General features: G+C 44.5%; 1 protein-coding gene across 1 annotated transcript in view; it reads right to left on the bottom strand.

The window, feature by feature from the left end:
- The window catches only part of LOC139543104 (AMP deaminase 2-like), a 67,284-nt gene that overhangs the window by 35,320 nt on the left and 18,504 nt on the right, over window positions 1-13,460 (bottom strand). The window contains exons 2-4 of the mRNA XM_071349273.1: window positions 903-1,027; window positions 598-728; window positions 272-340 (exon numbers count right to left, since the gene is read on the bottom strand). Of these exons, the coding sequence (XP_071205374.1) occupies window positions 272-340; window positions 598-728; window positions 903-1,027 (325 nt within the window). The remainder of the gene's footprint in view (window positions 1-271; window positions 341-597; window positions 729-902; window positions 1,028-13,460) is intronic.

Raw genomic sequence — 13,460 nt, 5'->3', positions numbered from 1 at the left:
GAGTCTCCTTACTGTACTCACTCTAGGCCAGTAGCTAGCAGAGCTAATGTGAGTCTCCTTACTGTACTCACTCTAGGCCAGTAGCTAGCAGAGCTAATGTGAGTCTCCTTACTGTACTCACTCTAGGTCAGAGGCTAACGTAGCTAATGTGAGTCTCCTTACTGTACTCACTCTAGGTCAGTAGCTAGAGGAACTAATGTGAGTCTCCTTACTGTACTCACTCTAGGTCAGTAGCTAACGTAGCTAATGTGAGTCTCCTTACTGTACTCACTCTAGGTCAGTAGCGCTGTCAGTCTTCATTAACTCCTGTTTGGCTCGCAGAAGGATATCTGGCTCCAACCTGTAGAAGACATAATGAAAAGCTATTTTAGAGACATCAACATGATCCCATTGGGATTCATGAGGACTTGTTGCTGAATATTAACTCCCTCCCTCGGACTCTCTCTCTCTCTCTCTCTCTCTCTCTCTCTCTCTCTCTCTCTCTCTCTCTCTCTCTCCCCCCCCCCCTTCTCTCCCTTCCCCTCACCCCCCCCCCCCTCCCTCCCTCCCTCCCTCCCTCCCTCCCTCCCTCCCTCCCTCCCTCCCTCTCTCTCTTACTTGACATCCTGGCTGATCTGTCTCTCTAGTCGTTGTCGTCTCTCCTCCAGCTGTTCTATGGGACTGTCTTCAGGGAACTCATAGGGGGCGCTGAGCATATCACGCTCTGCTAAGCTGCGAGAGAACAGCTCCTACATGGAGACACAGACACACAGAGAGGGTAGCTTGTTTAGAGCTTGCTTGGAAATAAACCGTAATTTTTGTTGTTGTTGTTGTATTATCCTCAGTTATTTTAAATGCAGTCTATCCACTTGTGTGGTTGAAATCGTAAATGTTTTTAAAGTCCATCTTTCTATCTTACTCACCTCAGCAATCTCCTTGTACTTGCCGTCCATGGAGGTGCGCAGGTCAATGGTCTGTTTCAGCGCTACGGGGATCCCTGGCAAGGAATGCTGGGAAGTCAGGAGGTGGCGGGCACCACGGGGGTCAACTAATGAGGGAGGGAGGGAGGGAGACAGAGAGAGAGAGAGACAGAGAAGTGCAAAGTGTTATGTTCAGTCGTCCTGCACCTTGCCAAATCAGATCTACGTTTTCTAATTTCTGCTATGCTTAGCCAACTCCACAGTTTCATCCAGATGGTTGTTGTTCCCCAGCCTGACGGTCACTACAGTACACTAAGCAGTGAAGAGACAGTAACCCATCCCAGTGCTTGAGGTCTGAGCTCAGCAGCTGTTTCTAATTCCAAACAGTCCAAACAGACAAAGGACCAATCAGGTGCAGCAGCCATGTTCCAAGCCTAATTTTTTCACCCCATTCTGGGAACTTTGAGGGTTTTATGAAATAGCCCCTCTGGTAATTTAACAGGATCTCCATGGGCCAATCATTGTTGCCAGCACAATATTCAATGTCTCTATACTGATCTGAGCTAGCCTGGATATTACTGAACTCATAGTTTTTGATGGGTAAAGTTTGCGCTATGCCACATGGTCTGGCATCATCCAGGCATCTACCGACTACAGTAACCGGACCTGGGCCGAAGGGGGACAGATTGTGGAAGCTAGGATGGAAGGAAATGAGATGAGTGATGCTAACATTAACATAAAGTGAATACAAAGTGGTTGAAAACAATTCAGACAAGCAAACAGACAGCCAGGGAGCCAGACAGACAGACAGACAGACAGACATACATACATCCAGCCAGCCAGCCAGGCAAGCAAACAGACAGCCAGGGAGCCAGACAGACAGACAGACATACATACATACATCCAGACAGCCAGCCAGGCAAGCAAACAGACAGCCAGGGAGCCAGCCAGGGAGCCAGCCAGGGAGCCAGCCAGCCAGCCAGCCAGCCAGGCAAGCAAACAGACAGCCAGGGAGCCAGCCAGCCAGGGAGCCAGCCAGGGAGCCAGCCAGCCAGGGAGCCAGCCAGCCAGGGAGCCAGCCAGCCAGCCAGCCAGGCAAGCAAACAGACAGCCAGGGAGCCAGCCAGGGAGCCAGCCAGGGAGCCAGCCAGACAGACAGACAGACAGACAGACAGACAGACAGACAGAGACAGACAGAGACAGAGACAGACAGAGGGATATAGTTCACCCTCGTGTCCCCCAGAGTGTATTTAGTGGTCAGCAGTGTCTGTGCGTGTAACAATATAAATCTCCCCTCCCAAACAGAGGACTAGGATCTAAAATATTAATGTTCCTGTTGAATATTTAATCCCTGGCATCCAGCCGCTGAAGTGGTAGGATGTCTGAGAGACCGCTACCCACCAGTATACTCACACACAGTGCATATGGTACCCAGGTCTTACAGTTGTATGATAGCTAGCTACATTATAACTTGTCTGCATCTACTCTGCTGTGTTTCATGTAAACATGTAAATGGTAAGACTTAGAGCAGGAATGTCGTTTTGACAGAAGTGGCCAGCCAAGGTCAGTGGTGGGTAATGCAGTAGAGCTGAGCCTACCAGGCTTCTCTGTATCTAATCCAGCTGTGTGTGTGTGTGTGTGTGTGTGTGTGTGTGTGTGTGTGTGTCTGTGTGTGCGTGTGTGCGTGTGTGTGTGCGTGTGTGTGTGTGCGCGTGCGCGTGTGTGTGTGTGTGCGTGCGTGTGTGTGTGTGTGTCCAAGCGGCAAAGACAGCAGATCTCTCCGCCACTGGAACTGTCCTGTATGTATCTAATCCCCTAATGGCTGCTATATTTAGATCATCAAACGGTTACATAACTCCCCATCCACACAACACACACCAAGGAGAAACTAAACCCAGCAGGAAGGGTTCACATGCAGATACATACTGTAATGGACAACAAGGGGCTCTGTGAGTTCTATGGAAATAGTCCATCAACATGTGGTGTGATGCTGAGACATTACTGTGGTGTGATGCTGAAACATTACTGTGGTGTGATGCTGAAACATTACTGTGGTGTGATGCTGAAACATTACTGTGGTGTGATGCTGAAACATTACTGTGGTGTGATGCTGAAACATTACTGTGGTGTGATGCTGAAACATTACTGTGGTGTGATGCTGGAACATTACTGTGGTGTGATGCTGAACCATTACTATGGTGTGATGCTGAACCATTACTGTGGTGTGATGCTGAAACATTACTGTGGTGTGATGCTGAAACATTACTGTGGTGTGATGCTGAAACATTACTGTGGTGTGATGCTGAACCATTACTGTGGTGTGATGCTGAAACATGACTGTGGTGTGATGCTGAAACATTACTGTGGTGTGATGCTGAAACATTACTGTGGTGTGATGCTGAAACATTACTGTGGTGTGATGCTGAAACATGACTGTGGTGTGATGCTGAAACATTACTGTGGTGTGATGCTGAAACATTACTGTGGTGTGATGCTGAAACATTACTGTGGTGTGATGCTGAAACATTACTGTGGTGTGATGCTGAGCCATCACTGTGGTATGATGCTGAACCATTACTGTGGTGTGATGCTGGAACATTACTGTGGTGTGATGCTGAAACATTACTGTGGTGTGATGCTGAAACATTACTGTGGTGTGATGCTGAGCCATTACTGTGGTATGATGCTGAACCATTACTGTGGTGTGATGCTGGAACATTACTGTGGTGTGATGCTGAAACATTACTGTGGTGTGATGCTGAAACATTACTGTGGTGTGATGCTGAAACATTACTGTGGTGTGATGCTGAAACATTACTGTGGTGTGATGCTGAACCATTACTGTGGTGTGATGCTGAAACATTACTGCGGTGTGATGCTGAGCCATTACTGCGGTGTGATGCTGAGCCATTACTGTGGTGTGATGCTGAGCCATTACTGTGGTGTGATGCTGAGCCATTACTGTGGTGTGATGCTGAAACATTACTGCGGTGTGATGCTGAGCCATTACTGCGGTGTGATGCTGAAACATTACTGTGGTGTGATGCTGAAACATTACAATGGTGTGATGCGGAACCATCACTGTGGTGTGATGCTGAAAACATTACTGTGGTGTGATGCTGAAACATTACTGTGGTGTGATGCTGAAACATTACAGTGGTGTGATGCGGAACCATCACTGTGGTGTGATGCTGAAAACATTACTGTGGTGTGATGCTGAAACATTACTGTGGTGTGATGCTGAAACATTACTGTGGTGTGATGCTGAAACATTACTGTGGTGTGATGCGGAACCATTACTGTGGTATGATGCTGAACCATTTCTATTGTATTTATTATGGATCCCCATTAGTTGTTGCCATGGCAGCAACTACTATTCCTGGGGTCCAGCAAAATTGAGGCAGTTTATACAATTATTAAAACATTACAATACATTCACAGCTTTTACAACACACTGTGTGCCCTCAGGCCCCTACTCCACCACTACCACATATCTACAGTATTACATACATGTGTACGTGTGTGTATAGTGCGTATGTTATTGTGTGTGTGTGTATGCATGTGTCTGTGTTACTTCACATACTTCACAGTCCCTGCTGTTCCATAAGGTGTATTTTTATTAGTTTGGAAAAAAAATCTAATTTTACTTCTTGTGTCAGTTACTTGATGTGGAATAGAGTTCCATGTAGTCATGGCTCTATGTAATACTGTGCACCTCCCATTGTCTGTTGGGGACTGTGAAGAGACCTCTTGTGGCATGTCTTGTTGAGTATGCATGGGTGTCCGAGCTGTGTGCCAGTAGTTCAAACAGACAGCTCGGTGCATTCAACATGTCAATACCTCTCATAATTACAAGTAGTGATGAAGTCAATCTCTCCTCCACTTTGAGCCAGGAGAGATTGACATACATATTATTAATATTAGCTCTCTGTGTACATCCAAGGGCCAGCTTTGGCGTGCTGCCCTGTTCTGAGCCAATTGCAATTTTCCTAAGTCCTTTTTTGTGGCACCTGACCACATGACTGAACTGTAGTCCATGTGCGACAAAACTAGGGCCTGTAGGACCTGCCTTGCTGATAGTGCTGTTAAGAAGGTAGAGCAACACTTTAATATGGACAGACTTCTCCCTATTTTAGCTACTGTTGTATCAATATGTTTTGACCATGACAGTTAACAAGCCAGGGTTACTCCAAGCAGTTTAGTCACCTCAACTTTCTCAATTTCCACATGATTTATTACACGATTTAGTTGAGGTTTAGTGAATGATTTGTCCCAAATACAAATTCTTTCAGTTTTTGAAATATTTAGGACTAACTTATTGCTTGCAACCCACTCTGAAACTAACTTTATCTCTTTGTTAAGTGTTGCAGTCATTTCAGTTGCTGTTGTAGCTGACATGTATAGTGTTGAGCCATCTGCATACATAGACACACTGGCATTACTCAAAGCCAGTGGCATGTCATTAGTAAAGATTCATTAGTAAAGCTTCATTAGTAAAGATTGAAAAAAGTAAGGGGCCTAGACAGCTGCCATGGGGAATTCCTGATTCTAACTGGATTATATTGGAGAGGCTTCCATTAAAGAACACCCTCTGTGTTCTATTAGACAGGTAACACTTCATCCACAATATAGCAGGGGGTATAAAGCCATAACACATACGTTTTTCCAGCAGCAGACTATGATCGATTATGTCAAAAGCCGCACTGAAGTCTAACAAAACAGCTCCCACAATCTTTTATCGTAAATTTCTCTCAGCCAATTATCCAGGCTGTATCACGTGATTGGGAGTCCCATAGTGTGGCGCCCAATTGGCCCAGCGTCCCCTGGGTTTGCCTGGTGTAGGCTGTCATTGTAAATTGTAAATAAGAATTTGTTCATAACTGACTTGCCTAGTTAAATAAAGGTCAAATAAAAATAAAATTATCAATGATTTGTGTAAGTGCTGTGCTTGTTGAATGTCCTTCCCTATAAAAAGCATGATGAAAGTTTGTTGTCAATTTGTTTACTGTAAATTAGCATTGTATCTGGTCAAACAACATTTTCCCCAAAAGTTTACTAAGGGTTGGTAACAGGCTGATTGTTCAGCAATTTGAGCCAGTTAAGGGGGCTTTACTATTCTTAGGTAGTGGAATAAATATAGCTTCCCTCCAAGCCCGAGGGCACACGCTCTCTAGTAGGATTAAATTGAAAATATGACCAACAGTAGTGCCAATAACGTCCTCTATTATCCTCAATAGTTTTCCATCCAAGTTGTCAGACCCGGGTGGCTTGTCATTGTTGATAGACAACAACAAAAAATGTACCTCTATTTGTTCACCTCTTCCACACTCACTTCACAGAATTCAAAATGACAATGCTTGTCTTTCATAATTTGGTCCAATATACTTGGATGTGTTGTGTCAGCGTTTGTTGCTGGCATGTAATGTCTAAGTTTGCTAATCTTGCCAATGAAAAAATCATTAAAGTAGTCGGCAATATCAGTTGCTTTTGTGATGAAATAGCCATCTGATTCAATGAATGATGGAGCTGAGATTGCCTTTTCCCCCAAAATTTCATTTAAGTTGCTCCAAAGCTTTTTACTATCATTCTTTATATAATTTATCTTTGTTTCATAGTGTAGTTTCTTCTTCTTTTTATTCAGTTTAGTCACATGATTTCTACATTTGTAGTACGTTTGCCAATCGGTCGTGCAGCCAGACTTATTTTCCATTCCTTTTGCCTCATCCCTCTCAACCATACAATTTTTAAATTCCTCATCAAACCACAGGGATTGAACAGTTTTTGTTAATGCGTGCATGTTTATTAATAACTGGAATAAACAATTTCATAAATGTGTCAAGTGGAGCATCTGGTTGCTCCTCATTACGCACCACAGACCAACAAATATTATTTACATCAACAACATAGGAATCACGACAAAGTTATTGTATGACCACACTATATTAGTCCCAGCCTTTGGAACTTTGGTTTTCCTAGATACGGCTACTATATTGTGATCACTACATCCGATGGCTCTGGATACTGCTTTAGAGCAGATTTCTGCAGCATTGGTAAAGATGTGATCAATACATGTTGATGATTTAATTACTGTGCTGTTTGTAACTACCCTGGTAGGTTGATTGATAACCTGAACCAGGTTGCAGGCACTGGTTACAGTTTGAAGCTTTGTCTTGAGTTGGCAGCTTGATGGAAAGCCAGTCAATATTTAAATCATCCAGAAAATATACCTCTCTGTTGATATCACGTTTTTTAAATCTTTTTTATCTAACCTTTATTTAACTATGATATCACATACATTATAAAGCATTTCACGCATGTTATCCAGATACTGACTGTTAGCACTTTGGGGTCTATAGTAGCTTCCCACCAGAATGGGCTTTAGGTGAGGCAGATGAACCTTTAATGGGTGCATGCTCTTCTAGTGAGGCTTTAGATGTGCGCCTACCGCTTCCGAGTATATTACTCGCTAATGTCCAGTACCTAGTTAACCTCTCTTGGGTAGGGGGCAGTATTTTCACCTTTGGATGAAAATTGTGCCCAAAGTAAACTCCCTGTTACTCAGGCCCAGAAGCTAGGATATGCAAAGAATTGGTAGATATGGATAGAAAACACTCCAAAGTTTCTAAAACTGTTAAAATAATGTCTGTGAGTATAACAGAACCGATATGGCAGGCGAAACCCCGAGGACAAACCATCCAGGGAAAAAGAAATTGAGGTCTTAGGATTTTCCATTTGTTTTATATGGGATGCCCTTATTATTAGGAACCTGGTTGCAGTTCCTATGGCTTCCACTAGATGTCAACAGTCTTTGGAAATTGTTCGATGTTTTTCTTTTGAGAAATGAAGAAGTAGTGCTATTCATTGTAAGTGTCCCTCCAGGTGGACTCTACTGTTTTGATGCGCGTGAACTGGAGCGCACTTCACGTTGTTTTTATCCAGTATTGGAAACAGTTTATTCCGTCTTAAATTTTATCGATTATTTACGTTTTAGAGTACCTGAGGTTGGATTAGGAACACTGTTTGAAATGAAATGTTTGGACCAAGTTTACAGGTAACGTATTAGATACTTTGTAGGCATGTTGGGCGAGTTGAAACCGGTGTGTTTCTGAATCAAACGCGCCAAATAAATGGACATTTTTGGGACATAAAGAAGGACATTATCGAACAAAAGGACAATTATGATGTTTCTGGGACATTTTGGAGTGCCAACAGAAGAAGATCTTCAAAGGTAAGGCATGAATTATATCGCTATTTCTGACTTTTGTGCGCACCTGCCTGGTTGAAATATGATTTTCATGTGTTTGTATGCGGGGCGCTGTCCTCAGATAATCGCATGGTTTGCTTTCGCCGTAAAGCCTTTTTGAAATCTGACACAGCGGCTAGATTAACAAGAAGCTAAGCTTTATTTTGATGTATATATTTTCAAGAATGTTAAATATTAGAATTTGGTATTTTTTGAATTTCGCACTCTGCAATTTCACAGGATGTTGGCCAGGTGGGACGCTACCGTCCCATAAGAAGTTAACAAAGTCGACGAAATTAGGGCAAGACTTGCTTTCCAAAGAAATATCTGGGGCGTCTGTACAGCCAACGGGATTTTCAGAGCATCGCGCCGACAGGAACGAACATCTCTCTGGTAAGAAGAAGGGCTGGGGTGTATGTTTCATGATTAACGACTCATGGTGTAATTGTAACAACATACAATAACTCAAGTCCTTTTGTTCACCCGACCTAGGATACCTCACAATCAAATGCCGACCGTATTATCTCCCAAGAAAACTCTCCTCGGTCATCGTCACAGCCGTGTTTATCCCCCCGCAAGCGGATACCAAGACGGCCATTAAGAAACTACACTGGACTTTATGCAAACTGGAAACCATATATCCTGAGGCTGCATTTATTGTAGCTGGGGATTTTAACAAAGCCAATCTGAGAACAAGGCTACCTAAATTCTATCTGCATATCAATTGCAGTACACGAGCGAGTAACACACTTGACCACTGCTACTCTAACTTCCGCGATGCATACAAGGCCCTCCACCGCCTTCCTTTTTGGAAAATCTGACCATGACTCCATCTTGTTGCTCCCCTCCTATAGACAGAGACTAAAACAGGATGCGCCCGTGCTAAGGTCAATCCAACGCTGTCCTGACCAACCTGATTCCACGCTTCAAGATTGCTTCGATCACGTGGACTGGGATATGTTCTGGATAGCCTCAGACAATAACATTGACGTATACGCTGACTCGGTGAGCGAGTTCATACAGAAGCGTAGAGGAGATGTTATACCCACTGTGACTATTAAAACCTTCCCTAACCAGAAACCGTGGATTGATGGCAGCATTCGCACAAAACTGAAAGCATGTACCACCGCATTTAATCATGGCATGGCGACTGGAAACATGACCGAATACAAACAGTGTAGTTATTGCCTCCGTAAGGCAATCAAACAAGCAAAGCGTCAGTATAGAGACAAAGTGGAGTCGCAATTCAACGGCTCAAACACGAGACGTATGTGGTAGGGTCTACAGACAATCACGGACTACAAAAGAAAACCAGCCTCGTCGCGGACATCTACGTCTTGCTCCCAGACAAATAAACAACTTCTTTGCACGCTTTGGGGACAATATGGCCCGCAACCAAAGACTGTGGGCTCTCCTTCTCCTTGGCCGATGTGAGTAAAACATTTAAATGTGTTAATTCTCGGAAGGCTGTCGGCCCAGACTACATCCCTAGCATGCGCAGATCAGCTGGCTTGTGTGTTACGGACATATTCAATCAATCCCTATGCCAGTCTGCTGTCCCCACATGCTTCAAGATGGCCACCATTGATCCTGTTCCCAAGAAAGCTAAGGTAACTGATCTAAATGACTATCGTCTCGTAGCACTCACTTCTGTCATCATGAAGTGCTTTGAGAGACTAGTCAAGGATCATATCACCTCCACCCTACCTGACACCCTAGACCCACTCCAATTTGCTTACCGCCCCAATGGGTCCACAGACGACGCAATTGCAATCACACTGCACACTGCCCTAACCCATCTGGACAAGAGGAATACCTATGTAAGAATGCTGTTCATCGACTACAGCTCAGCATTTGACACCATAGTACCCTCCAAACTCATCATTAAGGTCGAGACCCTGGGTCTCAACACAGCCCTGTGCAACTGGGTCCTGGACTTTCTGACGGGACGCCCCCAGGTGGTGAAGGTAGGAAACAACATCTCCACCCCGCTGATCTTCAACACTGGGGCCCCACAAGGTGCCTTCTCAGCCCCCTCCTGTACTCCCTGTTCACCCATAACTGCATGGCCATGCACGCCTCCAACTCAATCATCAAGTTTGCAGACGACACTACAGTGGTAGGCTTGATTACCAACAACGACGAGACGGCCTACAGGGAGGAGGTGAGGGCCCTCGGAGTGTGGTGTCAGGAAAACAACCTCACACTCAACATCAACAAAACAAAGGAGATGATTGTGGACTTCAGGAAACAGCAGAGGGAGCACACCCCTATCCACATCGGCGGGACAGTAGTGGAGGAGGTGGAAAGTTTTAAGTTCCTCTGCGTACACATCACGGACAAACTGAAATGGTTCACCCACACAGACAGCGTTGTGAAGAAGGCGCAACAGTGCCTCTTCAACCTCAGGAGGCTGAAGAAATTTGGCTTGGCACCAAAAACACTCACAAACCTTAACAGATACACAATCGAGAGATTCCCTTCGGGCTGTATCACCGCATGCTCCGGCAACTGCACCGCCCACAACCGTAATGCTCTCCAGAGGGTAGTGCGGTCTGCACAACGCATCACCGGGGGCAAACTACTTGCCCTCCAGGACACCTACACCACCCTATGTCACAGGAAGGCCAAAAAGATCATCAAGGACAACAACCACCCGAGCCACTGCCTGTTCACCCCGCTATCATCCAGAAGGCGAGGTCAGTACAGGTGCATCAAAGCTGGAAACGAGAGACTGAAAACAGTTTCGATCTCAAGGCCATCAGACTGTTAAACAGCCACCACCAATATTGAGTGGCTGCTGCCAACATACTGATTCAAATCTCTAGCCACTTTAATAATACAAATTTGGATGTAATACATGTATCACTAGTCACTTTAAACAATGCCACTTTATATAATGTTTACATAGCCTACATTACTCATCTCATATGTATATACTGTACTCTATACCATCTACTGCATCTTGCCTATGCTGTTCGGCCATCGCTCATCCATATATCTTTATGTACATATTCTTTATTCCTTTACACTTGTGTGTATAATGTAGTTGTTGTGAAATTGTTATATTACTTGTTAGATATTACTGAATGGTCAGAACTAGAAGCACACACATTTTGCAACACTCACATTAACATCTGCTAACCATGTGTATGTGACCAATAACATTTGATTTGATTTGATCACCACAGAGCCAGTTGTGAAGAGAAATAATCCTGCTAAAGCGTTCATTGGCACGATTCAGAGAGGGCACAGGGCCAGATATGATGGGCCTTATAATTAGTGTCTAGCAGAGAGTCAAATCAGCTCTTTAAAATCCAGTTTCAACTGTTCAGAGCTGCCCTTCATTATGTCATTAAAACCCACATGGACTAGGATAGAATGGATTTCCATGTTCTGGTGTAGTACATTTAGAAGCAGCTTAGTAATGTCATTAAAACCCCCATGGACTAGGATAGAATGGATTTCCATGTCCTGGTGTAGTACATTTAGAAGCAGCTTAGTAATGTCATTAAAACCCCCATGGACTAGGATAGAATGGATTTCCATGTCCTGGTGTAGTACATTTAGAAGCAGCTTAGTAATGTCATTAAAACCCCCATGGACTAGGATAGAATGGATTTCCATGTTCTGGTGTAGTACATTTAGAAGCAGCTTAGTAATGTCATTAAAACCCCCATGGACTAGGATAGAATGGATTTCCATGTCCTGGTGTAGTACATTTAGAAGCAGCTTAGTAATGTCATTAAAACCCCCATGGACTAGGATAGAATGGATTTCCATGTCCTGGTGTAGTACATTTAGAAGCAGCTTAGTAATGTCATTAAAACCCCCATGGACTAGGATAGAATGGATTTCCATGTCCTGGTGTAGTACATTTAGAAGCAGCTTAGTAATGTCATTAAAACCCCCATGGACTAGGATAGAATGGATTTCCATGTCCTGGTGTAGTACATTTAGAAGCAGCTTAGTAATGTCATTAAAACCCCCATGGACTAGGATAGAATGGATTTCCATGTCCTGGTGTAGTACATTTAGAAGCAGCTTAGTAATGTCATTAAAACCCCCATGGACTAGGATAGAATGGATTTCCATGTCCTGGTGTAGTACATTCAGGAGCAGCTTAGTAATGTCATTTACTCGAGCTCCGGGGTAGGACATTGTTTTTGCACCAGGAACGGTCACATTCTTTTCCATGGAGCTGTCCACCCAATCACGGCTGGCGAGAAGGACGAGGAAATCTGCCCACTCCCACGCTTCACAGGATTCGGAGAACCCTTTATGGACAGGCGAGAGACAGGATAACCATTACTGTGGTGTGATGCTGAACTTCTGCCAATCAGAATCTAGTACTGAATGAAGCTGTGTTATGTCCGGAGGATAAACATCAGGGGTCACCAGGGGTCATCAGGGGTCACCAGTGGTCATCAGGGGTCATCATAGATCATAAGGGGTCACCAGGGGTCATCAGGGGTCACCAGGGGTCATCATACCCTTTACAGTCCACTACGTTTGAGGGCTCTGGTGTGTGGTACCCTTTACAGTGCACTACGTTTGAGGGCTCTGGTGTGTGGTACCCTTTACAGTGCACTACGTTTGAGGGCTCTGGTGTGTGGTACCCTATGTTTGAGGGCTCTGGTGTGTGGTACCCTACGTTTGAAGGCTCTGGTCTGCACTATAAAAGGAATAGGGTGTCATTTGGGATGTACACCTGGAGTTCCATACAAGCAGAATCTATGATGACCCCTGGTGACCTCTGATGACGCCTGGTGACCCATGATGACCCCTGGTGACATCTGGTGACCCATGATGACCCCTGGTGACCCCCGATGACCCCTGGTGACCCCTGGTGACCCCTGATGGCCCCTGATGTCCGAGGGCTACGAGGGCTATCAGGTACTATCTGTTGACCTAGATCTGACCTGGAAACACTACATGCCCCTGCGAAATGAAATAGGATAATGATAATCACCTTGATATTTTGACTTCCACTCAAATTAATATTTCAGCAGCTAAACACAGAACTGAACTGAGGGTTGGTAACAGGCTGATTAGTTGGCCATTTGAACTGAACTGCGTATACAGTAGACTCCCTTTTCAATCTCCATCAGCTGGTGTTGTAGTTGCCAACAGACGTCAGGGATGAAGGGTTAAGGGCAATATCAAATCACATTTCATTGGTCACATACTCATATTTAGCAGATGTTATTGCGGGTGTATGCTGTGTTTCTAGCTCCAACAGTGCAGTAGTATCTAACTAAATGCTTGTGTTTCTAGCTCCAACAGTGCAGTAGTATCTAACTAAATGCTTGTGTTTC

This window comes from Salvelinus alpinus, chromosome 17 (assembly GCF_045679555.1).
Source record: "Salvelinus alpinus chromosome 17, SLU_Salpinus.1, whole genome shotgun sequence".
NCBI lineage: Eukaryota > Metazoa > Chordata > Actinopteri > Salmoniformes > Salmonidae > Salvelinus > Salvelinus alpinus.
This window is presented reverse-complemented; position numbering and strand designations above follow the sequence as displayed.